At 41.8% G+C, this 26,963-nt stretch overlaps 1 protein-coding gene across 1 annotated transcript in view; it reads right to left on the bottom strand.

Annotated features, from left to right (window-relative positions):
- Positions 1–12,332: 12,332 nt before the first annotated feature.
- The window catches only part of LOC140872712 (heat shock cognate 70 kDa protein-like), a 59,304-nt gene continuing 44,673 nt past the window's right edge, over positions 12,333–26,963 (bottom strand). The window contains exon 2 of the mRNA XM_073275582.1: positions 12,333–13,260. Within this exon, the coding sequence (XP_073131683.1) occupies positions 12,333–13,260 (928 nt within the window). The remainder of the gene's footprint in view (positions 13,261–26,963) is intronic.

The following is a 26,963-nucleotide window of genomic DNA, read 5'->3' as shown; positions in this document are numbered from 1 at the left end:
CTGAGACTGATGCATTCGACAAGGGAACGATTTGACTATTGAGAATTCATTGGGATTTAGTTCCAGGATCAGTATGTTCAACCTTGGGAGGTTGGTATGAGCTAATGATATTATCAGAGACTATGAGTTGAGTTATACCAGGTGCAATGACTGTCGAGTTTCGAGATGGAATAGGAAGCGTTTCCATATGTCTGTGCACTGTGGAATGTCCCAGTCGAGCATATTGGTGGGAGCTTGCCTTAGTCTTGATGTGTGCACAGTGGTTGCGAGTATGTATAACTAACTAGAGGATGTCTATCGATTGAAATTCATGAGGTGAATAACCTATGATCGAGATGATGTAGATCATTAGAGGTGTAATAACTTCTATTGCAATGTATGCGTGGCTTCGCAGGCCAATGGCTAGGAGATGATGTAGCGTCATAAATTGCAAGTGATGATAGTTATCATCAGGGCATAGTGTTGAGGTTATACTAAGAAACGTGGACAGCAGAATGTACTAGACATGATGGTTTAAGTTTCCAGTATTTCTTGGGAAGCCGGTTGTGCTTCAGGGAGAGTGGGAAGGATAACCAGTCTAGGGAACATTGTGAGCAGTTACGTTGGAGTATAGATTTGAGTCAACTGGATTATCTTAAAGCGAGATCCATGTTAGAATGTGTCAGCACAATGTTGGAAATAGTGTTTCCTGACTAGAGGTGTTGAGCACCGAGAACTTTTGGAACCATTAGGTGGTTAGTTTTGATTAGTGATTCGACGAATGCAGTAAACCAGTCAGGTTATGACTTGATCTTTGTCAGTATAAGATTTCCTTTGAGACGATAATCTCGATCAGGTGGGTATTGTATCTTTCGTGAACAGAGAGATCGGGGCCAGTTTGGAAGACGTATCAATGTTGTGATATGCGAGTGCTAGAGGAGTTTGATTGTCGACCAGTAGCGCAGAAAATTTCAGCTGGGAAGATGTTAATGCGGTTCAACATTAATTAAGCTTGCAAAGAATTCGACGGGAGTCTGAGTGTGTCGAAGGATATTTCGACCAGACTCTCGAGCAAGGGTTTCTTGTACGTTCTCGAGGTTTTACCCTAGATTTCGAGGACGAAATCTTTTAAGGGGGTGAGAATGTAGTGACCCGTATCCAGAATCATCGATTAATGAGTATATTAATCGTGTAATCATGTTTAGATTAAGTAAAACATGATTAAGGAAATTCCAAATGGGTTAACGGAGTCCATAAATGGATTCAAGACACTCGAAAATGGTCGGGTAGGTTCCGAGGGTTCGGATGGTTCGGAGGCTCCGAACCGGGTTAGGAGGCTCCAAAGTCAGGAACGGGGGATCCGAACCAGTTCGGAGGATCCGAAGTCGAGTTCAGACGGCCCGAACTCCGTCTATAAATAGGTGGCCGAGATTTCATTTTCAAGTGCACCTTTCCCTCTCTTCTCTCTGATTCCTAAGCCTTCTAACTCAGATCTAGGGAGTTCTAGGCATCTTATTGGGAATCCGGAAGTGGCATAGCGATCCAGGCGTCGAGGCGGAGCTGTGGCCTAGTTTTGAGGTAATTGTCATCAGCGGGCTGACGACGGACGCAGGTATAGCTATGGTCTCCTTAAATTATTTAGGAGTATGCAATAACTTAGTTAAGGCTTTTAGAGCTTAAATAATGATGCATGGATATTTGCATTGTAGAGCTGATATAGGCTTGGAATCTAGAGTGGGACTGCTAGGAACTGCCTATAGTAAGGTACGCAAGTACAGACTGAGATAGCCAGCGGGTTTTGCATGCTTATATGTTGCATTTGTGTGTCATATTATTATGCAGCATGTGCATATCATATTGTGCATGTCCATCTTGTGAGATGAGCCATGTAGGGCCGCTCAGCCCTGTCTGGACGATTGATGTCTAGTGCTCAGTGACTGACGGGTCATGGGTGATTAGCATCTGGGGACACAGTCCACGTCCTGTAGGAATTAGCAGTGTACGCAGGGTTTTCTCCCCGGGTTGTACCACTCATGTCCTAGGTGCCATTACTGAGCAGTTATATACAGTTATCCCAGATATGGATACCATATCATTTGCATGCATCATATTTGTATGTATTACCCAGTGCTTTCGTATTGAGCTTAGAGCTCACGTCCAGTCTTTTCTGTGTACCTGGACACCCCAATCGACGGGGCAGGTGTAGGTGCAGGGTGGAGCACCAGGAGCTTGGAGTAGCCAGTGACCAGTGAAGACAGCAGGATTAGCTGTAGGTTTTGCCTTTAGGTTATTTATTCGATTTGGTTGTATAAATCGAATTTATTTAACCAGTTGTATTCTGCCGGTCTGTTTTTATTTAAGTCTTCGCAGCGATTTATTTAATGCATGTTTAATTATGCTCTTAACTCTGATTAGGTAGCGGATCCGGGTAGGGTCGCTACACAGAGCGTACTATTCGCACTTTAGAAGATATGCTTCATGCGTCGGTGATGGATTTTGGTCCAGCGTGGCATGACCATTTACCATTGGTGGAGTTCAACTACAACAATAGTTTCCATCACAGCATTGGCATGGCACCATTTGAGGCTCTTTATGGACGCCGTTGTCGTACACCTTTGTTTTGGGACGAGGTTGGCGAGCGTCAGGTTGAGGGTCCTCAGATGATTCAGCAGATGATTGATGCAGTAGAGTTGATCCGACGCAGGGTTAAGGCAGCCCAGGATTGACAGTCTATCTACGTGAACACCCACCGCAGGCCACTTTATTTTGAGGTAGGAGAGTATGTTTTCTTACGTGTGTCACCTTTCCGGAAGGTGATGAGGTTTGGTGGCAAGGGTAAGCTGACACCTAGATTTATTGGTCCTTTCGAGATTTTCGAGAAGGTTGGGGATGTGGCTTATTGTCTGGCCTTGCCACCCGATCTTTCGGAGATCCACGATGTAGTGGCCCGTATCCAGAATTAACGATTAATAAATAATTAATCGTGTAATCATGTTTATATTAAGTAAAACATGATTAAGGAAATTCCAAATGGGTAAAAGGAGTCCAGAAATGGATACAAGACACTCGAAAATGGTCGAGAAGGTTCCGAGGGTTCGGATGGTTCGGAGGCTCCGAACCGGGTTAGGAGGCTCCAAACTGGATCGGAGGATCCGAACAAAAGATCGGAGGATCCGAATGGGTTCGAAGGATCCGAGCTCGGATCGGAGGCTCCGAAGATAATGCGTCATGGATGACATCATTGATGGGACTTTGGAGGATCCGAAGTCAGGATCGGAGGCTCCAAACAGGAACGGAGGCTCCGAAGTCAGGAACGGGGGATCCGAACCAGTTCGGAGGATCCGAAGTCGAGTTCGGACGGCCCGAACTTCGCCTATAAATAGAGGTCCGAAATTTCATTTTCAACTCGCACCTCTCCTTTTTCCTCTCTCAATTCCTAGGCCTTCTAACTCAGATCTAGGGAGTTCTAGGCATCCTATTAGGAATCCGAAAGTGGCATAGCGATCCCGACGTCGAGGCGAAGATGTGCCTAAGTTTTGAGGCGATTGTCATCAGCGGGCTGACGACGGACGCAGGTATAGCTATGGTCTCCTTAAATTATTTAGGAGTATGCAATATCTTAGTTAAGGCTTTTAGAGCTAAATTATTGATGCATGGGTATTTGCATTGTAGAGCTGATATAGGCTTGGAACCTAAAGTGGGATTGCTAGGAACTGCCTGTAGTAAGGTACGTAAGTACAGACTGAGATTTCCAGCGGGTTTTGCATGCTTATATGTTGCATTTGTGTGTCATATTATTATGCAGCATGTGCATATCATATTGTGTCTGTCCATCTTTTGAGATGAGTCATGTAGGGCCGCTCAGCCCTGTCTGGACGGTTGATGTCTAGTGTCCAGTGACTGACGGGTCATGGGTGATTAGCATCTGGGGACACAGTCCACGTCCTGTAGGAATGAGCAGTGTACGCAGGGTTTGCTCCCTGGGTTGTACCACTCATGTCCTAGGCGCCATTACTGAGCAGTTATATACAGTTATCCCAGATATGGATACCATATCATTTGCATGCATCATATTTGTATGTTTTACCCAGTGCTTTCGTATTGAGCTTAAAGCTCACGTCCAGTCTGTTCTGTGTATTTGGACACCCCATTCGACGGGGCAGGTGTAGGTGCAGGATTGAGCACCCGGAGCTTGGAGTAGCCAGTGACCAGTGAAGACAGCAGGATTAGCTGTAGGTTTTGCCTTTACGCTATTTATTCGATTTGGTTGTATAAATCGAATTGGTTTAACCGGTTGTATTCTACCGGTCTGTTTTTATTTAAGTCTTTCGCAGCGATTTATTTAATTCATGTTTAATTATGCTCTTAAACTCTGATTAGGTAGCGGATCCGGGTAGGGTCGCTACACACGATGTGTTCCACGTGTCCTTGTTGAGGCAATATGTGGCGGACGAGTCGCATATTTTGCATCCGACCGAGGTAAAGGTAGATCGGGATCTATCGTATGTGGAGAAACCTCTGCGAATTCTTGACAGGAAGGACAAGGTACTTCGTAACAAGCGCATACCATTGGTTATGGTACAGTGGCAACGCAGAGGGACAGAGGAAGCTACTTGGGAGTTGGAGAGCCGGATGTTAGCCGAGCACCCCGAGTTATTTTGAGATTTTGTACTTCTTTGTATCGAGTTATACTTGTTCAGTTGTAATAAAGAACATTTGGTTGGCTATTTATGTTTTCCTCTAAGACTTAAATTTCGAGGACGAAATTTCTTAAGTGGGGGAGAATGTAGTAACCCGCATTTCTAATTAGTGATTAATGAGTAATTAATCATGTGATCATGTTTAGATTAAGTAAAACATGATTAAGTAAATTCCAAATGGATTAACGGAGCAAAAAAATAGATCCAGAATACTCGAAAATAGTGGGCATGGCTCGGGAGGTTCGGACGCTCCGAACTGGTGTTCGGAGGATCCGAAGAGGATCGGAGGCTCCGTCGGTGGGATCGGAGGACCCGAACAGGGTTAGGGCTTACGTCATCAACTACGTCAGCAAGGTGACATCATGGATAACATAACTGATGGGACTTCGGAGGACCCGAAGTAAAGATTGGACGGTCCAATCGTGTTCGGACGATCCGAAGTTATGATCGAGGATCCGAACCAGTTCGGAGGGCCCGAAGCCAAGTTCGGACGACCCGAACATCGTCTATAAATAGAGGAGCCGAGGTTCATTTGTGACTCGCTTATCTCCTCTCTTCTCTCTCTATTCCTAAGCCTTCTAACTCAGATCTAGGAAGATCTAGGCATCCTACGGGAAATCCGGACGTGGCTTAGTGATTTAGACGTCGTCGCGGAGCTACGGCCTAGTTTTGAGGCTATCGTCAGCAAAGGGCTAACGGCAGACGCAGGTACAGCTTTGGCATCCTAAAAATATTTAGGAGTATGCAATAGCTTAATTAAGGCTTTTAGAGCTTAATTGTTGATGCATGGATATTTGCATTGTAGTAGCAATAGACTGGACTAGTAGGGTTGGAGTCTAGGTCAGTGGAGCTAGGTTTGACCAGCAGTGTTAGAGGTACGTAAGTACTGACCGAGATAGCCGGCATGATATATTTGCTTACACCTTTCCGGAAAGTGATGAGGTTTGGTCGCAAGGGTAAGCTGACACCTAGATTTATTGGTCCTTTCGAGATTCTCGAGAAGGTTGGGGATGTTGCTTATCGTTTGGCCTTGCCACCCGATCTTTCGGAGATCCACGATGTGTTCCACGTGTCCTTGTTAAGGCAGTATGTGGCGGATGAGTCGCATATTTTGCATCCGACCGAGGTAAAGGTAGATTGCGATCTATCGTATGTGGAGAAACCCCTGCGAATTCTTGACAAGAAGGACAAGGTACTTCGTAACAAGCGCATACCATTGGTTATGGTACAGTGGCAACGCAGAGGGACAGAGGAAGCTACTTGGGAGTTGGAGAGCCGGATGTTAGCCGAGCACCCCGAGTTATTTTGAGATTTTGTACTTCTTTGTATCGAGTTATACTTGTTCAGTTGTAATAAAAAACATTTGGTTGGCTATTTATGTTTTCCTCTTAGACTTAAATTTCGAGGATGAAATTTTTTAAGTGGGGGAGAATGTAGTAACCCGCATTTCTAATTAGTGATTAATGAGTAAATAATCACGTGATAATGACTAGATTAAGTAAAACATAATTAAGTAAGTTCCTGTTGGGATAACGGACTTCAGAAATGTATTCAGAGCACTCAAATTAGTTGAATTGGTTCAGCAGGATCGGACGGTCCGAAGAGGAGTTCGGACGATCCAAAGTGGATCGGAAGCTCCGTGCCAGGATCGGAGGCTCCGATCGAGATCGGACGCTCCATCGGCAAGATTGGAAGCTCCGATCTGGACCAGGGCACACGTCATCGCTTACATCAACAAGGTGACATCATAGCTAACGTAATATTGAGCGATCGGATGCTCCGAAGGTGCGATCGGAGGTTTCGATTGAGTTCGGACGGTCCAAACCGGGTTCGGAGGCTCCAAACGTTGCCTATAAATAGAGGGTCCGAGAATTCATTTTCTCGCACCAATTTCCTCTCTTCTCTCTCAATTCCTAAGCCTTCTAACTCAGATATAGGGAGATCTAGGCATCCTACGGGGAATCCGGAAGTGGCTTAGTAATCTAGACGTCGTCGCGGAGCTACGGCCTAGTTTTGAGGCTATCTTCAGCAAAGGGCTAACGACGGACGCAGGTATAGCTTTGGCATCCTAAAAATATTTAGGAGTATGCAATAGCTTAGTTAAGGCTTTTAGATCTTAATTGTTGATGCATGGATATTTGCATTGTAGTAGCTAGTAGACTGGACTAGTAGGCTTGGAGTCTAGACCAGTAGAGCTAGGTTTGACCAGCAGTGTTAGAGGTACGTAAGTACTAACCGAGATAGCCGGCATGATATATTTGCTTGTATGTTGCATGAGTATGTGCTATATGTTTTACCATGTTTTAGCATGTTTTATCGTCTTAGCACATACATGATTTTACGTGTGACTGCATCCGCAGAGATGTGAGTCATTGACAGCCTCCATAGGGAAAATTGACCTTATTTTGGACTCAAGTCAGGTATGGCAGTTTCCATATGAGGCTTGCATCCTGTTTTGGATTCGGGTCAGGATGGGGTTGGCTCAGCCCTGATATGGAGTATACGAGTACCCCGCGGAGTAGCTCTCTAGCCGGTACTGTATATTCCCGGCGCCATGAGCAAGTGTTTTCACTTGAGTTTTAAATCATCTGCGTGCGCATATTTGTATTTATATCATTGCTTCGTATTGAGCGTTCTAGCTCACGCCCCTGTGTTTGGGTATTGTATACCTTGTGGCGGGGCAGGTTTGAGGCTGGACGGTCCTGGCGGCTCTCAGCAGGATTGAGCTTGGGGAGTGCGAGGTTGTAGAGGGTTGGGATTTATTTACCCTGAACCTTCGATTTGATTGTATAACAGTATTTATACACTTGTGATAGCGTCGGTTGTATTCTGTCGATTGGATTTGTTGTATTTTAATTATCCGCACTTTACGCTTTAAGCTTTTATTGCGTGCGCTTTTATTATAACTCTGATTAGGTAGTGGATCCGGGTTGGGTCACTACAAAATATCACTCGAATGTCTTCCTCCACGCTTGTGATCTATATGGCTTTGAACCACCAGAACTAGAGGAACTACTTTCTTGCTTCTTGAACTGTTTACCTTTGGGACTAAAACGATCTCTTTTGTTTCTATTGCTGCCACCTCCTTCATACCTGCTTTGCTGTATTTCCTCAGTACGTGTTTGGATCTTTGATGAGACCTTGGTTCCTTTGCCTGAGCAACGGCACCAGTGTTGTCGCAGTACATCGGAACTGGACCAACAGCTTCAGGAATTACGCCCAACTCTTGGACGAAATTCCTCATCCAAACGGCCTCTTTAGCAGCAGTTGATGCTGCAATGTATTCTGCCTCAATGGTGGAATCCACTGTGGTGTCTTGCTTGGAACTCTTCCAAGAGACATCACTGCCATTGAGCATGAATATAAATCCAGAGGTTTACTTCGAGTCATCCACGTCTCTTTGGAAGCTAGAGTCGGTATAGCCTTCCAATTTCAATTCTCTTCCTCCATAAACCATGAATATATTCTTAGTCCTTCTCAAGTACTTAAGAATGGCCTTCACGGCTTTCCAATGCATTTGATCGAGGTTGGCCTGATATCTGCTCGTGACACTCAGAGCAAAGGCTACATCCGGTCTGGTAGATATCATCCCATACATAATACTACCTATGGCTGACTCATATGGTATGTGTGTCATTTTCTCTATCTCTTCGTCAGTCTTGGGACACATAGACCTGGATAGAAAAACTCCATGACACATAGGTAGATGTCCTCTCTTGGACTCATCCATAGAAAACCTTTTCAATATGGTGTCGATGTAGGTTGCTTGAGTGAGTCCTATCATTCTCTTAGATCTATCTCTATAGATCTGTATCCCTAGAATATAGGAGGCCTCACCCAAATCCTTCATCGAGAATCTACCTGATAACCATATCTTTGTTGACTGCAACATCCCTACGTCATTCCCAATGAGTAGGATGTCATCAACATAAAGCACTAAGAACGTCACCGCATCCTTAACTACTTTCTTGTACACGCACGGTTCCTCCGGGTTTTTGATGAAACCAAAGTCCTTTATTGTTTCATCAAATTTCTGGTTCCAACTTCTTAATGCTTGTTTGAGACCATAAATTGATCTCTGAAGCTTGCATACCTTATGCTCGCTTCGCATGGATGTGAATCCCTCGGGCTGCATCATATAGATTTCTTCCTTAATGTTTCCATTAAGAAATGCAGTCTTCACATCCATTTGCCATATCTCATAGTCATACCATGCTGCTATGGCAATAAGGATTCTTATGGACTTGAACATTGCGACTGGTGAAAAGGTTTCATCATAGTCAACTCCTTGTCTTTGAGTATAACCTTTTGCTACCAATCATGCCTTGTAGGTTAGTACCTTGCCATCAGGCCCAAGTTTTCTCTTGTAGATCCATTTACACCCTATTGAAACAATTCCATCGGGAGGATCTACTAAAGACCAAACTTGGTTTGTATGCATCGAGTCTATTTTCGACTGCATAGCATGAAGCCATAAATCCGAATCCGCATCAGAAATTGCTTCCTTGAAGTTTCTTGGATCACATCCAAAGTCGGATTCACTTTGATCCCCTTCAAGAAGAAGACCATACTAGAAGTCCTGTCTAGGTGTAGGCGTGTCCACTGAAGGTTCTTGAGGTGTGGGATCGTTATTTTGTATCTCGGGTTCTTCTCGAATTTCTTCGAGTTCCATCATCTTGCCTTTCTTATCTAATAAGAACTCCTTCTCCATGAAGGTAGCATTCCTCGAAACAAACACTTTTGTTTCATTAGCATGATAGAAATAATATCCGATTAAATTCTTCGGATATCCTACAAAATAACATAAGGTGGATCGACTATCCAACTTATCTCCCACTGTCTGCTTCACGTAAGCAGGACATCCCCAAATCCTTAAGTACGAATACTTAGGAGCTTTGCCATTCCATAACTAGTATGGAATTTTATCTACTACTTTAGTGTGGACATTGTTCAACAACAATACCGTCGTTTCAAGCGCATAGCCCCAAAACGAAGGTGGGAGTTCAGTGAAGCTCATCATAGATCGAACCATGTCCAACAAAGTTCGATTGTGACACTCCGAGACACCATTCAGCTGAGGTGTCATAGGAGGAGTCCATTGAGAGAGAATCCCATTCTCTTTTAGATAGCTCAAAAACTCGGTACTTAAGTATTCTCCACATCGATCCGATCGAAGTGCTTTAATACTTCTACCTTGTTTTTTTTCTACTTCAGCCTTGAATTCTTTGAACTTTTCAAATGATTCAGACTTATATTTCATTAAATATAAATACCCATACCTAGAATAATCATCAGTAAAGGTAATGAAGTAGGTGTGACCAAATTTAGTACCGATACTAAATGGTCCACAAACATTTGTATGGATCAAATCCAACAGGTTTTGACTACGCTCAGGCTTCCCTTTGAAAGGAGATTTAGTCATTTTTCCTTTTAGGCAGGACTCACAAGTAGGTAGAGAGTTAATATCAGACATATCAAACATGCCCTCTCCCACTAGCTTGTTCATCCTCCTTGAGGAAATATGACCTAGCCTAGCATGCCAAAGGTTTGCCGGGTTTTGACTATCGTTTTTCCTTTTATTTGTTGTTACCGATTTATCAACATAATTAATTGGAACGTCTTTTAATTTTAAGTTATATAGATCATTTTCAAGTTATCCATTTTCAATCAAACATTCATTCTTGTAAATATTGCAAATCCCATTTACAAAATTACAAGAAAAACCATCTCTATCAAGCATAGAAACAGAAATAATGTTTTTAACTAAATCTTGCACAAATAAAACATCTCTCAATAATAACTTAAAATTGTTCTGCAAAACTAAATAAACGTCTCCCACTGCGCTGGCTTCAACTCTGGAACCATTTCCGAGCCTCAACTGGGTCTCACCCATCCTAAGCTTATGACTTCTTGTCATCGCCTGCAAATCATTGCAAATGTGAGATCCACATCCGGTATCCAATACCCAAGAAGTAGTATTAAGTGAAACATTTATTTTAATGTAAAACATACCCTTTGCAGTTCGCAACTGCTCGAGGTATTCCTTGCAGTTACGTTTCCAATGACCGGGTTTCTTGCAGTGATGGCAAACATCTCCAGATATGTTCACGTTTGAAGCTTTTGTCTTGCCCTTATTCTGTGGTACAATTTTCTTGGGTGGGGCAGAACGTTTCTTACCCTTTCTACTTGGCCCCTTCTTGGAGTAAGAAGAGGAGCCAACCAAGAGTACCGGTTTATCCTTCTTTAATGTGGCCTCATAAAACACAAGCATATTGACCATCTCTTCAAGGGTGGCCTCTATCTTGTTCATATTGAAGTTCACCACAAATCTGTCAAACGACGAAGGAAGTGAAAGAAGTAACAAGTCCGCATTTAGTTCATGCTCCAATGTCAAATCGAGTGTTACCAACTTTTCAATGAGCCCAATCATGTGTACCCCATGCTCACGGACCGAAGTCCCATCTCGCATGCGGCATGTCATGAGCTCTTTGACGGTGGCATACCTCTCCGACCTTGACTGAGCTCCAAAAAGTTCCTTGAGGTGCATGTGTATGTCAGCAGCATTCACGGCATCCTCAAATCGCCTCTGGAGTTCATCAGACATTGAAGCTTGCATATAGCATTTAGCCTTGATATCATGGTCCCACCATTGATCAAGTTTTGCCAATTATTCCGGACTTATATTAGCCGGTGCTTCCTTTGGAGGATTCTTTTCTAACACGTAGAAAATTTTCTCCGAGTTTAGAACAATCTTTAATTTACGGAACCATTCCGTATAGTTTGCGCCAGTCAATTTGTTTTGTTCGAGAATTGAGTATAGTGGATTTCGCGAATTCATTGTAATGAAATACTGAAAAAAAAACAGACAATAATCAGTGATTGTTTAATTAATCTACTAAGACATAAAATATGGCAAGATTTAATTTTATGAATTTTACTCCCACTATTTTAACGATTTCACTATCCTCTAGTGAAAACAGGAAACTTGTTTTCTTAGTGGGAACATGGAGTCCAATTGACAAACTATAGTCCCGAATAATATCAGCCAACCATAATTTTCAAAAGATAGAGCTCAATTGCTTTCAAAGCAACCCCCATGTTTTTACCTCATGTCCAATAAGGGCCCAATAATATGATGCCGTTTAATGTGACATGTCAAGATGACCCATCAATATTAAGTTGTGATGGACGGTCGCCATGTGAATTTCCAATAATATGGGCCAATCCTATGGGAGTTCCACCCAACTTACAACATGTGTCGATCCAATGTACAACTTTTCGACGAACGGCCCCCCCCAATAATATGAGCCGAACCGTGCCCGCGGGTAGCATCTCATACATTGATCGTTGATGGAAGGTAGGAACATTTAAACAATATTTAAATTTCATTTTGTTTATCTTGATATCAATTTTAAATCATATTTAAAATGAGGGATTTTTAATTTTGAAAATTGTCTCATCATGCAATATTTGTATGCTTGCGGGATTCATACAATTTAGTCTAAACATGCATACATCAATAATATCATATATTATTTAAAGGATGATCGATCTCAATCACTAATCGACCTGTGGTTGCCAATCATGAGTCTAAGTCCAATCCTAGGTGATATGAAAGTATGCAATGCAATCCTATTACATTGAGCTTTCAATTTACATTTTTTCGGTCTTTATTGTCTGTTGGGCCCTGTTGTCGCTTACTCTAGGCCTTTCACCCTCGTACACTTTGAACAACATACTAGTTTGGTCATCGCAACTAGTGAAGTAAGATGCTTCTTTCTTCGTGGGAAAGGTAGTATTCCTGCCAACCACTACACTCATTTCATCGACAGCAACGCCTACACCAAGAGACAGAGAGGTGACATCGTACAATATTAGGTTTTGGATCTTGTCACTACCTTGTTCTGTCAAAATCGCGGCTTGAACTGCCGCGCCACAGGCTACAGCTTCGTCGGGGTGAATGTTTTTGCACAACTCTTTGCCATTGAAGAAATCCTGAAGCAATTGTTGCACCTTTGGAATTCTAGTGGATCCACCAACGAGCACCACGTCGTGGATGCTCGTCTTGTCCATCTCGGCATCCTTGAAACACTTTTCAACATGGCCTATGCATTTCTCGAACAAATCCATGTTCAGCTCCTCAAATTTGGCACGCGATATTTTAGACTCAAAATCGACCCCGTTGTACAAAGCATCGATTTCAACAGTCGTGTGTGCCATGAAAGACAGGTTCCTCTTTGCTCTCTCACAAGCTGTCTTCAACCTTCTCAATGCTCGTGACTTGTTACTTATGTCCTTTTTGTGCTTCCTTTTGAGCTCTTCCAAAAAATAATTTACCATTCTGTTGTCAAAATCCTCGCCTCCAAGGTGGGTGTCCCCTGCAATTGACTTAACCTTTATGACACCATCAGTCATTGTTAGAAGAGAAACATCAAAAGTACCACCGCCAAGGTCGAAAATAAGCACATTCCTTTCACCACTGGACATTTTGTCAAGACCATAGGCAACTGCTGCCGCAGTTGGCTCCACAATGATGCGCAAGACATTGAACCCTGAAATAGTTCCGGCTTCCTTGGTCGCCCTTTGTAGTATATTAATTTGTATATATATCTTATATTAATTAATTAATTAACTAGCAACGAGATCCCGCCCTGCAATTAAGTGCCCCGGCAGTTCTGGTGACTGAACCCACAAGAGAAACTGGTCTAGCACTTAAACTCGACGCCCTCGAATGCGCAGCCCAAGCTCCACCACCCGATTGCCGGAAATAGGCGCCGTTCAACATCAGATCGCCTTCCGATCTCCAGTTCCAGTGCATCCATTGACTTTCCGGCGCATCCTCGTGCTTCATCACCTACAATATATATATATATATATATATATATATATATATATATATATATATATATATATATATATATATATCATTAACAAAACGTCATGCTAGCTCTATATATATGATTATATTTGAATAATATATAAAAAATATTACCTCTTTTCTAAATCTATCATTGGGTGCAAGGAATCTGTTCCCGTGGCTATAAATGGTAGGATCAGCACTTCCACCAATCGCATACATTTCCCAATGAGTATAGTCATTGTTCACCACATGGAAATACCCAAGCCTACACCTAGGCATCCTTTGTACAGATTTGGACAAGCTAAAAGACATCCTAAACATCACATTTGAAAGGTAAAAGTGGACTACTATTTGATTGGGATTATAACTCGAGATGGTTTGTATCGAGTTCTCCTAAATCACATACTTATTTGCTTAGTTGCTTTTATATGCTCTTCTATGCTATGTTGAATGAGTCTTTGATATAATGAATGCTTTGATTATGATATATGTTGCATTCATCTTGAAGACTTGTTTCTTGATTTTGAAATGAACAGAAACGTTTGAATAGACGATTTGAGGGATTGTATATGTATGGTCTGGGTGGTTGTTTTAGCCTAGCGTCTGATTTACATATATGATGGCTTCAAAGTCTAGAGAAGTGAGATAAGTAGCCCCACCTCGATCGGGAGAGTCGGTGGATTAGTTATGATATCTACTTTTCGGGATCCCAATCGACGAATGAAGAGATGAACCTTGTTTTAAAACATGCATTGAAGTTATGTTTTTTTATATCATGATCTTGATATATGTTTGTATGCATGTTTAGTTGCTTTTACTGGGAAATCTATTTCTCACCGGAGTTATCCGGCTATTGTTTTGTTGTATGTGTCATTGCAATAGGAGGGAGTGGAACCGGGCAAAAGCGAATGTGAAGAACAAGGGAAGAGAAGATAGCGTGATGATCCGAGTTTAGATGAGTTCTTGTGCTGTCAATGTTAGAGTTGAGTCCAAAACCATGAACATGTTATAGCTACTTGTTCCAAGACTTGTAGTTGATCTAGTTGATGTATATAGGATTTGAGATGTATCTAAATCCTTGAGACAATATAATGTAGCTTGATCTTGAATATATAACATTGCTTTTTGCATGCTTTGTGGGCTTTTTGATTATGTTTATAAGGCCTTGTGATGATTCAATTCTATCAACTTTATCATGTGAGAATGCATGTTGGCTTATGATAGTTGAATAGGCTTTGTATGAGTTGATATTGGATGAAAATGCATGAAGGAACTTGTAACACCCGGTATTTTCAGTACGTAAATCCGCATGCATAATTAGGAATTTAATTAATTTAAAATTTTAGATTTATGGGTTAAATAATTATGTGAATTATCTGTGCTTATTTAAATGATTTTTTTTTAAGTATTTAACCCATAAATAGAGATTTTCCTGATTTATGATATTGTATTATTTTATCGCGTTGACGAGACCGTGGACGGACGAGATGACAACTTTCTACCCAAATTATTTTATGAGTCTTTTAGGAGCCCGAAAATATTATTTTGAGTTTTATTTCCTCAAAATTATCAGTATTTAATTTTATATAATTTTAGAAGTCCATTTTTACCCAAATTAAGCCAAAATAATAACTTTTAATTATCTTTAAAATTCCCTTAATATAATATTTCGGGATTTTTATGTTTATTATGATATCTATTATTTTTTTTAAAGCCTAGATATTTTTATTTATGTCATTATCTTGAAAGTTATTCCCTATCTACCCCAAGGCCAACCCTCACACGCTCAAATCACTTCTCCCTCACCCTAGCCGTCTCCCTCACCTCTCCATTCTTTTCCATCGACAGCAACATCAAGGAGGAAGCCATAGACCTTTATTTTTAAAGATTTTTCGAAGGTTGCTCGTCGTAGTCGTCCGGAATCGTCTTCACGTTCTTCCCATCTACTTTCTACGATTTAAAGGCATGTTTTTCTTCCCTTTTTAAGCACCATATCAGTATGTATTATGTAGGTGTTGTGTACGTGTCGAAATCCTCAAATATTTTCAGATTTTAAATGGTATCGTTTGATGTTTGCACCTTGTTTATGTGTTTTGTCATCATCTCACGTTTTTTATTTAGCATGGGCGTGCATGGCTGCTCGGCCAAGATTCATGGGTGTCCTAGGGTCCCTAGAATTGGGCTAGTTGATCGGTTAAGGTTGGAGAAGGGCTGGAACGAAGCAAATCGAATTCTGTCATGGGTGGCTCGCACAGGTTCGGTTCGTTCAGGTTTTGGGGCTGTGGGAGAATGCTTCGTTCTCCCTCCTCAGGCCATGGTTTAGAGTGAGGTTTGAAGGGTTAGAACTCCCTTGATGTTGGATAAGATTGAGAAGTGGTTTCACAAAAAAATATGGTTGGAGTAGGGAGAACGATTGAATTTACGGCAGCCGCTCAGGGCTGGGTGCGAGCTGGGGGACAGCCTGTTGCAAGGCTTCGTTCTCCTTCCTCGGACCACGGTTTGGGCTGGTTCTTGGCTTGATGGAAACGTCTAGATGTGGGCTACATCCTAGATGTGGTTCTCCGGCCGGTGGATGGCCGGAGCAGGGCGGCCGTCGGTGTTCTTTGCAGCTGCTCGCGGCCGAGGGCTGTGCTAGAGGGGGAAACGGGTTTTGGGTTTCAAGGTGGGTCCGAGTCGAGTCATAGGTTCGGGTCGGGGTCAGTAAGTCATGGGTCATGTTAGTTGGGTCCGAGTTCGGGTTAAGTGAGTCGGGCTCGGGTATTTTTTTTTTAAGTTTTAAGTTTAATTAAGGGTTAAATGGGCTTAATTAAATCCCAAAATTTGATTGGGATCCATTTAATTATTTGGGTTGAATTTAATTGTTATTGGGTTTAATTAAATTAAATTAAGTTAGCCCAATAATTTTATGGGCTTGGGAGCCCATGGAAGTTATTGGGCCAGTTTTTGGGCTTTTTAGCCCATTGGGCCAGAATAGGTTGTTATTAGGCCAGGAATACATTAATGGGCTTGAATAAATTAATTGGGCTTAGAAATGTATTTTGGGCTTAAGTTTGTTAATGGGCCATTTTCAGTGTTAATGGACCAAAATTTAAGAAAATGGGCTTGAGTGTTAGAGCCAGCAGTTCAGCACAAACCATGAGAAATTGCATGTGTCATAATTATATATTTAATTATTTTATGCATGAAAGTTATTTTAGTATTTATATGTTAGTATAAAAATTAAATTAAATATATATGAAGGACACACATTTTTATTTAAGTACATGCATTCATGAAATAATTTTATGGCATGATTTTATGTTTAAGGTTGAGCAAAAAAATAATTTTATGTTGGAAGTTGATGTAGTGTGACAATTTAAGGGGGACAAGACCCTACATGTTAAGGGCAGTTTACTGTCAATTTAAGGGTAGTTTACTACCAGTAAGAGGTAATTCGTAACTGCCACGTACGTTGGTTCTAAGAGACTGATCAGTCGAACTTTTAAGTTTAAGGTTACACTACGGATATGACCATGCGATGTTAGAAAAAAATGTTATGCTCAACAATGTTTATGTATGTAATATATGATTATATTTAAGTTCAAGTTTAAGTAAGATTTTAAGTTATAATTCATAATTTTTAAGCATGCTCATTCATGTATATGTTATTTATTAGTATTCCAGTGATTTAAATTATTTTAAACCCTTGTTATGTTAGCATGTTAGGCCTCTAGGCTCTCTACACTTATATGGTGCAGGTGAGTACGTAGAGGAAGATGTAGTTCCTACCGGTGGTGAGGACGTATGAGCGGACATGCAGTGATCCCCCGTGACCGCCGGCTGAGTCTTGAGAACATTTTTAAGAATTTTTAAACTCTGTTTCTTATTTATTCTTTTATGTCTTGTCAGTGGTGGATTTTAGTACTATTTTTATTAAATAATTTTTATTGCATGCAACCTTTTAAGTTGTTTGTTTGACCGTATTTTATTTAAGTTTGACTCAGTTATTTAAGTAAAAATGTTGCAATTTATTTATGTTATTTTTAAATCTGTTTATTTTGTGCATATATGTATGGGCATGTATGTACATCTATTTTACTTAGTATTATTTTAAAAAAAAAATTCCGCATTTATTAGTAGTAGATGTTTCAATTGGTATCAGAGTCGCGTTCTTGGAGGGGTCATCACTGCTATGCGAGCTCATAAATCCACGCTATCGGTCTGTAAGTTTTAATTTCTTTTAGTATGATTTAGTAGTATCATGTTTAAGACTTAAGCATTTATGTTAGCAGAAAATCTTTAAGTACTTAGTTATGCATGTCGATTTACGTAAAGAAATATGTGGTGGTGCAGAATGCCTCCGAGACCAGTTAACAGACGCGGGGGACCTCCACCTCCACCTCCGCAAAATCCGCTTTCGGCATTGGAGCAGGCCAATGCAAACATGATGACCGGGATTACTGCTCTGTTGGAGCAGCAGGCAGCACGTCCGAGACTGTCTCACGATGAGGACGTGGCGGAGAGGTTCTAGAAGAAGGGACCTAAGGAGTTCGCAGGTGCCACAGATCCACTCATTGCTGAGGGGTGGATCCGTTCTTTGGAGAGCATCTTTGCTTACATGGGGTTGACTGATGCGGACAAGGTGAGATGCGCAGTGTACATGCTGAAGGGTGATGCAGACTTATGGTGGGAGAGTGCATCACGAGGAGTGAATTTGACTACTTTGCTATGGGCAGACTTCCGGAGGATGTTTTACTCCAAGTATTTCACTGAGGACGTGCGCAGCCGCATGATTTGAGAGTTCATGAGTCTCCTATAGGGAGACAAGACAGTTGTGGAGTACATCCAACAGTTCGAGAGGGGCTGTCACCTGGTGCCATTGATTGCTGACAGTGCACCTGAGAAGATGAGACAGTTTATTGAGGGGCTCAGGGCAGAGATTAAGCATGTGTTCGCATGGCGGACGTCCCCACTTATGAGGCTGCAGTCAGTAGAGCCTTGCGTTTTGAGGAGGGTAGGAGAGAGATCCAGAGGGAGCAGCAGAGTAAGAGGCAGTTTCAGTCTGGGTATCAGCGACCATCTTCGCAGCCTCCTGCGAAGAAGCAGTTTACTGGGCCGTCTAAGGGCCCGAATCAGCAGAAGCCAGCAGCAGAGACAGCAGCCTAGGGGCGGGGCCTCTAATGCTGGAGGATATCCTACTTGCCCGAAGTGCCAGAAGATGCATCTAGGACCATGTCTTCTAGGAGCGGGCGTCTGTTTTCATTGTAAGGAGCCAGGGCACCAGATGGCCAATTGCCCGAGGAAGAAGAACACTACAGGGAGAGTGTTCGTGATGCAGGCTGAGGAGGCAGATCCAGATACCTCCTTGATCACCGGTATATCTTACCCCTAGTATTTTATGATTTCTTTCTTTGGTTAAGAATTTTGATTTCTCTTTGTGGAATAATTTGATATTTGGGATTTCCTATCTGCATGTTAGAATAGGAAGCATGTTTTACTTGTGACTAGAATTAAGGGTTATTAGTGACTCATCTTTGGGGAAAAGTTTAGTAGTGGTATGAAGTTGTTGGGATTCTTCTGCGTGCAGGGAGAATTTTAGTTGGAGGCAACTCCACGTTTGCGTTGCTAGATTCAGGGGCTACGCATTCGTTTATCTCCCTAGAGTTTATCAGACGGATAGGCATCACACCTGAGATTGCCGACAGTGGTTATGATGTCACTATGCCGTCAGGACAAAATATTTCTACCTCTAGTGTCATTCGAGAGCTGGAGTTGGAGCTGCAGGGGCACTCCATTCGCGCAGATGTAGTGGTTTTGCCGTTGAGCGGTTTTGATTTGATATTGGGTATGGACTGGTTGACAGTCAATGGAGCTTTGATTGATTTTCGTCGGAGGACAGTGTCAGTGAAACCACCGGGAGGCGACCCGTTTACTTTTCATGCATCTCAGAGCAGTGATATTTCTCAGGTGATATCTCTTATTCAGGCGAGGAAGCTGTTGAGACGAGGTTTCCGAGGTTTCCTAGCGAGTATTGTCACGGCCTCAGAACCAGCCAGTAGATCATTATCAGAGATAGAGGTAGTTCGTGACTTTCCAGAAGTCTTTCCGGAGGATGTTGCAGGGATTCCACCAGTGAGAGAGGTGGATTTCAGTATCGACTTATTGTCAGACACTGTGCCTATCTCAAAGGCACCGTACAGACTTGCTCCTACTGAGATGAAAGAGTTGAAGGAGCAGATTCAGGAGTTATTAGAGAAAGGCTTTGTTCGTCCTAGCTTTTCTCTATGGGGAGCTCCAGTGTTATTCGTGAAGAAGAAGGATGGCAGTATGAGATTGTGCATCGATTATCGAGATCTCAACAGAGTCACGGTGAAGAATAAGTACCCACTGCCGAGGATAGAGGACTTATTTGATCAGTTGCAGGGAGCTTCAGTGTTCTCCAAGATCGATCTGCGATCTGGTTATCATCAGCTGCGAGTTAGAGAGGCAGATGTGTCCAAGACTGCTTTTCGGACACGTTATGGGTATTACGAGTTCTTAGTGATGCCATTTGGGTTGACCAATGCTCCAGCGGTTTTCATGGATCTCATGAACCGGGTATTTCAGCCGTATCTTGATCAGTTCATCATAGTCTTCATTGATGATATCTTGATCTACTCTAGGAGCGTTGAGGAGCATAGGCAGCATCTACAGACAGCCTTGCAGACTTTGAGGGAGCATCGTTTGTATGCCAAGTTCAGCAAGTGCGAGTTTTGGCTTGAGCAGGTGGCATTTCTTGGCCACATTATTTCTAGAGATGGGATTGCAGTGGATCAGTCGAAGGTTGAGGTAGTGCAGAAATGGGGTATTCCGAAGAATGCTTCGGAGATTCGCAGTTTCTTGGGTTTGGCAGGATACTATAGGAAGTTCATCAAGGGTTTTTTCTCTATTGCAGTACCCTTGACTTCCTTAACCAAGAAGAATGCGAAGTTTGTTTGGAGTCCAGACTGTCAGAGGAGCTTCGATCAACTGAAGGAATCACTCACTACTGCACCGGTTTTGGCGATGTCAGTACCACACGAGGAGTTAGTGGTGTACACCGACGCGTCTAAGCTAGGTTTAGGCGCAGTACTTATGCAGTGTGGTAAGGTTATTGCGTATGCGTCGAGGCAGTTAAAGATTCACGAGCAGAACTACTCGACACATGACTTGGAGTTAGCAGCAGTGGTCTTCGCTTTGAAAATCTGGAGGCATTATCTGTATGGCGAAAAGTGTAAGATTTTCATGGATCATAAGAGCCCCAAGTACTTCTTCACTCAGAAGGAGTTGAACATGAGGCAACGGAGATGGTTGGAGTTAGTGAAGGATTACGACTGCGACATTAGCTACCATCCAGGTAAAGCTAATGTAGTGGCCGATGCCTTGAATCGGAAGTCGACAGTGGTATCGTGTTTGACAGTGCAGTTACCACTGCAGAGCGAGATTCAGAGGTTTGATTTGGAGTTTTACTCGAGTGGTCATGCACCGAGCTTGTCAGTGTTGACGGTGCAACCGATTCTACGAGATCGGATCAGAGTTGGACAGACTACTGATGAGGAGTTACAGCGTTGGAGGCAGAGAGATGAGGCCAAGGGTGGTCTTCTGTATACAGTTGTGGATGGCATTGTTCAGTACCGTGGTAGGATATGGGTACCGAACGTCGATCAGTTGAGAGCTGAGATTCTAGCAGAGGCTCACACATCTCCGTACTCCATTCACCCCGGAAGTACGAAGATGTATCGAGATTTACAGCTATTGTATTGGTGGCCCGGGATGAAGAGAGACATCGGGAGAGTTGTGTCAGAGTGCTTGACTTGTCAGCAGGTCAAGGCTGAGTATCAGCGTCCAGCAGGACTTCTTAGACCTCTTCCTATTCCGGAATGGAAATGGGAGAACATTACAATGGATTTTGTAGTTGGCCTTCCGAGGAGTAACAGAGGTTGCACAGCTATTTGGGTGATCGTGGATAGACTCACCAAGTCAGCTCATTTCTTGCCGGTGAGGACTACCTACTCCTTGACACAGTATGCAGAGCTTTACATCAAGGAGATTGTTAGATTGCATGGCATACCTGTGTCCATTGTATCCGATAGAGATCCGAGATTCACATCCGCATTTTGGAAGAGTTTGCACACAGAATTGGGGACTAGATTACTGTTCAGCACAGCTTTTCATCTCCAGACAGATGGTCAGTCTGAGAGGGTGATACAGGTTCTTGAGGATTTACTGAGAGCCTGTGTCATCGATTTTCAGGGCTCATGCGAGACGAGATTGCCGTTAGTGGAGTTTAATTATAACAACAGTTTTCAGTCGTCTATAGGTATGACTCCTTATGCAGCATTGTATGGGAGGAGATGCAGATCTCCTGTGCATTGGGATGAGGTCGGCGAGAGGATTTTACTTGGTCTTGAGATCGTGCAGCAGACAGCTAACATTGTGACTCAGATTCGGGATCGTATGAGGACTGCTCAGAGTCGTCAGAAGAGTTATGCAGATACTCGACGACGAGATTTGGAGTTCGTAGTAGGTGATCACGTGTTTCTGAGAGTGTCACCTATGAAGGAAGTGATACGTTTTGGCCGAAGAGGTAAGCTTAACCCTAGATATATAGGGCCATTCGAGATCTTGGAGAGAGTTGGTACGTTGGCCTACCGTTTAGCTCTACCACCAGGGCTAGCGGCAGTGCACAATGTATTCCATGTATCCATGCTTCGGAGATACATCTCGAACCCGTCACATGTGTTGAATTTTGAGCCTCTTCAGTTGACATCGGAGTTAGCAATTGAGGAGAGGCCTATACGGATCTTGGCTAGGGAGGAGCGCAGATTGAGGACGCAAGATATATCGATGGTCAGAGTCCAGTGGCTGAATCACTCGGAGGAGGAAGCTACTTGGGAGACCGAGGCAGACATGAGGACTCGCTACCCGGAGTTGTTCGGGTAAGTACTTTAATTTCGAGGATGAAATTCAACTTAAGGGGGGGAGAATTGTAATACCCGGTATTTTCCGTACGTAAATACGCATGCATAATTAGGAATTTAATTAATTTAAAATTTTAGATTTATGAGTTAAATAATTATGTGAATTATCTGTGCTTATTTAAATGATTTTTTTAAGTATTTAACCCATAAATAGAGATTTTTCTGATTTATGATATTGTATTATTTTATCGCGTTGATGAGACTATGGACGGACGAGATGACAACTTTCTACCCAAATTATTTTATGAGTCTTTTAGGAGCCCGAAAATATTATTTTGAGTTTTATTTCCTCAAAATTATCAGTATTTAATTTTATATAATTTTAGGAGTCCATTTTTACCCAAATTAAGCCAAAATAATGACTTTTAATTATCTTTAAAATTCCCTTAATATAATATTTCGGGATTTTTATGTTTATTATGATATCTATTATTTTTTTTAAAGCCTAGATATATTTTTATTTATGTCATTATCTTGAAAGTTATTCCCTATCTACCCCAAGGCCCACCCTCACACGCTCAAATCACTTCTCCCTCACCCTAGCTTTCTCCCTCACCTCTCCATTCTTTTCCATCGACAGCAACATCAAGGAGGAAGCCATAGACCTTTATTTTTGAAGCTTTTTCGAAGGTTGCTCGTTGTAGTCGTCCGGAATCGTCTTCACGTTCTTCCCATCTACTTTCTATGATTTAAAGGCATGTTTTTCTTCCCTTTTTAAGCACCATATCAGTATGTATTATGTAGGTGTTGTGTACGTGTCGAAATCCTCAAATATTCAGATTTTAAATGGTATCGTTTGATGTTTGCACCTTGTTTATGTGTTTTGTCATCATCTCACGTTTTTTATTTAGCATGGGCGTGCATGGCTGCTCGGCCAAGATTCATGGGTGTCCTAGGGTCCCTAGACTTGGGCTAGTTGATCGGTTAAGGTTGGAGAAGGGCTGGAACGAAGCAAATCAAATTCTGTCATGGGTGGCTCGCGCAGGTTCGGTTCACGCAGGTTTTGGGGCTGTGGGAGAATGCTTCGTTCTCCCTCTTCAGGCCATGGTTTAGAGTGAGGTTTAAAGGGTTAGAACCCCCTTGATGTTGGCTAAGATTGAGAAGTGGTTTCACAAAAAAATATGGTCGGAGTAGGGAGAACGATTGAATTTACGGCAGCCGCTCAGGGATGGGCGCGAGCTGGGGGACAGCCTGTTGCAAGGCTTCGTTCTCCTTCCTCGGACCACGGTTTGGGCTGGTTCTTGGCTTGATGGAAATGTCTAGATGTGGGCTAGATCCTAGGTGTGGTTCTCCGGCCGGTGGGTGGCCGGAGTAGGGCGGCCGCCGGTGTTCTTTGCAGCTGCTCGCGGCCGAGGGCAGTGCAAGAGGGGGAAACGGGTTTTGGGTTTCAAGGTGGGTCCGAGTCGAGTCATAGGTTCGGGTCGGGGTCAGTAAGTCATGGGTCATGTTAGTTGGGTCCGAGTCCAGGTTAAGTGAGTCGGGCTCGGGTATTTTTATTTTTAAGTTTTAAGTTTAATTAAGGGTTAAATGGGCTTTAATTAAATCCCAAAATTTGATTGGGATCCATTTAATTATTTGGGTTGAATTTAATTGTTATTGGGTTTAATTAAATTAAATTAAGTTAGCCCAATAATTTTATGGGCTTGGGAGCCCATGGAAGTTATTGGGCCAGTTTTTGGGCTTTTTAGCCCATTGGGCCAGAATAGGTTGTTATTAGGCCAGGAATACATTAATGGGCTTGAATAAATTAATTGGGCTTAGAAATGTATTTTTGGGCTTAAGTTTGTTAATGGGCCATTTTCAGTGTTAATGGACCAAAATTTAAGAAAATGGGCTTGAGTGTTAGAGCCAGCAGTTCAGCACAAACCATGAGAAATTGCATGTGTCATAATTATATATTTAATTATTTTATGCATGAAAGTTATTTTAGTATTTATATGTTAGTATAAAAATTAAATTAAATATATATGAAGGACACACATTTTTATTTAAGTACATGCATTCATGAAATAATTTTATGGCATGATTTTATGTTTAAGGTTGAGCAAAAAAATAATTTTATGTTGGAAGTTGATGTAGTGTGACAATTTAAGGGGGACAAGACCCTACATGTTAAGGGCAGTTTACTGTCAATTTAAGGGTAGTTTACTACCAGTAAGAGGTAATTCGTAACTGCCACGTACGTTGGTTCTAAGAGACTGATCAGTCGAACTTTTAAGTTTAAGGTTACACTACGGATATGACCATGCGATGTTAGAAAAAAATGTTATGCTCAACAATGTTTATGTATGTAATATATGATTATATTTAAGTTCAAGTTTAAGTAAGATTTTAAGTTATAATTCATAATTTTTAAGCATGCTCATTCATGTATATGTTATTTATTAGTATTTCAGTGATTTAAATTATTTTAAACCCTTGTTATGTTAGCATGTTGGGCCTCTAGGCTCACTACACTTATATGGTGCAGGTGAGTACGTAGAGGAAGATGTAGTTCCTACCGGTGGTGAGGACGTATGAGCGGACATGCAGTGATCCCCCGTGACCGCCGGCTGAGTCTTGAGAACATTTTTAAGAATTTTTAAACTCTGTTTCTTATTTATTCTTTTATGTCTTGTCAGAGGTGGATTTTAGTACTATTTTTATTAAATAATTTTTATTGCATGCAACCTTTTAAGTTGTTTGTTTGACCGTATTTTATTTAAGTTTGACTCAGTTATTTAAGTAAAAATGTTGTAATTTATTTATGTTATTTTTAAATCTGTTTATTTTGTGCATATATGTATGGGCATGTATGTACATCTATTTTACTTAGTATTATTTAAAAAAAAAAAATTTCCGCATTTATTAGAAGTAGATGTTTCAGAACTTGTTTGGACAGCAGCAACGTTTCTGGTTTTATTCTCTGGAAACTGCTCTCGCTCGATCGGTGAAATATCACGGATCGAGCGAGGCTTTGAAATCAGGAACAGAACCATGAATATGTTGGGCTCGCTCGATCGGTGATATTCTGCGGATCGAGCGAGGCCAACATAAGTTGCACCCGAGAGTTTGAGCAAAGTGCTCGCTCGATCGGTAACTTTTTACCGATCGAGCGAGGTGCTCACTCTTTAAAAAAAAAAAAAAAAATTTATTATTTTGTTTAGACATTGATTCTTGTCTATTCTTTTTGATGATTTGATTATTGAGAGATTAGAACTCGGGTCGTCACAATTCCAATTGGGTTAGAACCCCAAGACATAGAGGAAGGTATCTCAGGTAGTTCTCTAGCCAGTGATGGTCGGAGTTGGGCGGCCGAACGGCCGGAAGTCCGGCATCGCGCACAGCGCGCGAGCAGAAATTAGGCAAATTTTGTTTTGGTTCGTTCTCCTTCGTTAGGACTCCGTTTGGGCTGGTGTTTAGCTTTCTGGAAACGCCTTGAAGTCTTCTAGGTGTAGGTGGTGGTGCTCCGGCCATTTGGTGGCCGTAGTAGGGCGGCCAATGCCTCTGAACAGAAGCTGGTCACAGCCGAGAGTAAGGAACAAAAGGGAAACGGGTTTAGGGTTTTGGGCAGGTCCGGGTCGGGTCTTGGGGCCTGGATTGGGTCTGGTAATTTGTGGGTCGGTTCAGGTCGGTCCGGATCCGGGTTAGGTGGGTCGGGCTCGAGTATTTTTAATTTTTAAGTGTTTAAGGTTTTAATTGGTTTTTGGGCCAATTAATTAGAAATAAAATTATTTGGGCTTCCAAATAATTTTATTTTGGGCTTTAAATACTTTATTTAAGTTAGCTCAATGATTTTTATGCGCTTGGGAGCCCATGGAAATTTTTGGGTCAGTCAGAGGATTTTTGGGCCAGTCTAGTGTCTTATTGGGTTTATTTAAGTTATGAGCTTAAATATTTTTATTTAGGCCCAGTTAAGTTTAGTTAAGTTATTTGGGCTAAAATATGATAATTGGTCTCTTATTTAAGTTTAATGGGCTTAGAGTGAGTGATCAGCAGTCTGGACCAACCCATGAAAATTAACTAAGTCCGGAATATATATTTAATTATTTTTATGCATGAAGTTTATTTTAAGTATAAGTATATTTATTATGAAAATCAATTAAATATATATTACAGACATATTTTCAGTGCATGCATTCATGAAAAATTTACATGTTATGATTATGATCAAGTGTTGAGCAGCAAAAATATTTTTATGATGGTAATTGAAGTAGTGTGACATAATGGTGGTTATCCACCATATGATTTATGAGGTAGTTTACTACCATAGGAGGTGATTTATCACCGCCACGTACGTTGGTTCAGGAGACTGATCAGTCGGCACAGATAAGGGTCACACTTACGGATAGGACCATAGACTGTTTCAAAAATACCATGCTCAACTATGTTATGTATGATGAAGAAAGATGATGTTTATGCTTAAGATTTATGATTCACCATTTATGTTATGAAAAAAATTTCCAT

This window comes from Henckelia pumila, unplaced genomic scaffold, assembly GCF_033568475.1.
Source record: "Henckelia pumila isolate YLH828 unplaced genomic scaffold, ASM3356847v2 CTG_473, whole genome shotgun sequence".
In the NCBI taxonomy this organism is placed as follows: domain Eukaryota; kingdom Viridiplantae; phylum Streptophyta; class Magnoliopsida; order Lamiales; family Gesneriaceae; genus Henckelia; species Henckelia pumila.
This window is presented reverse-complemented; position numbering and strand designations above follow the sequence as displayed.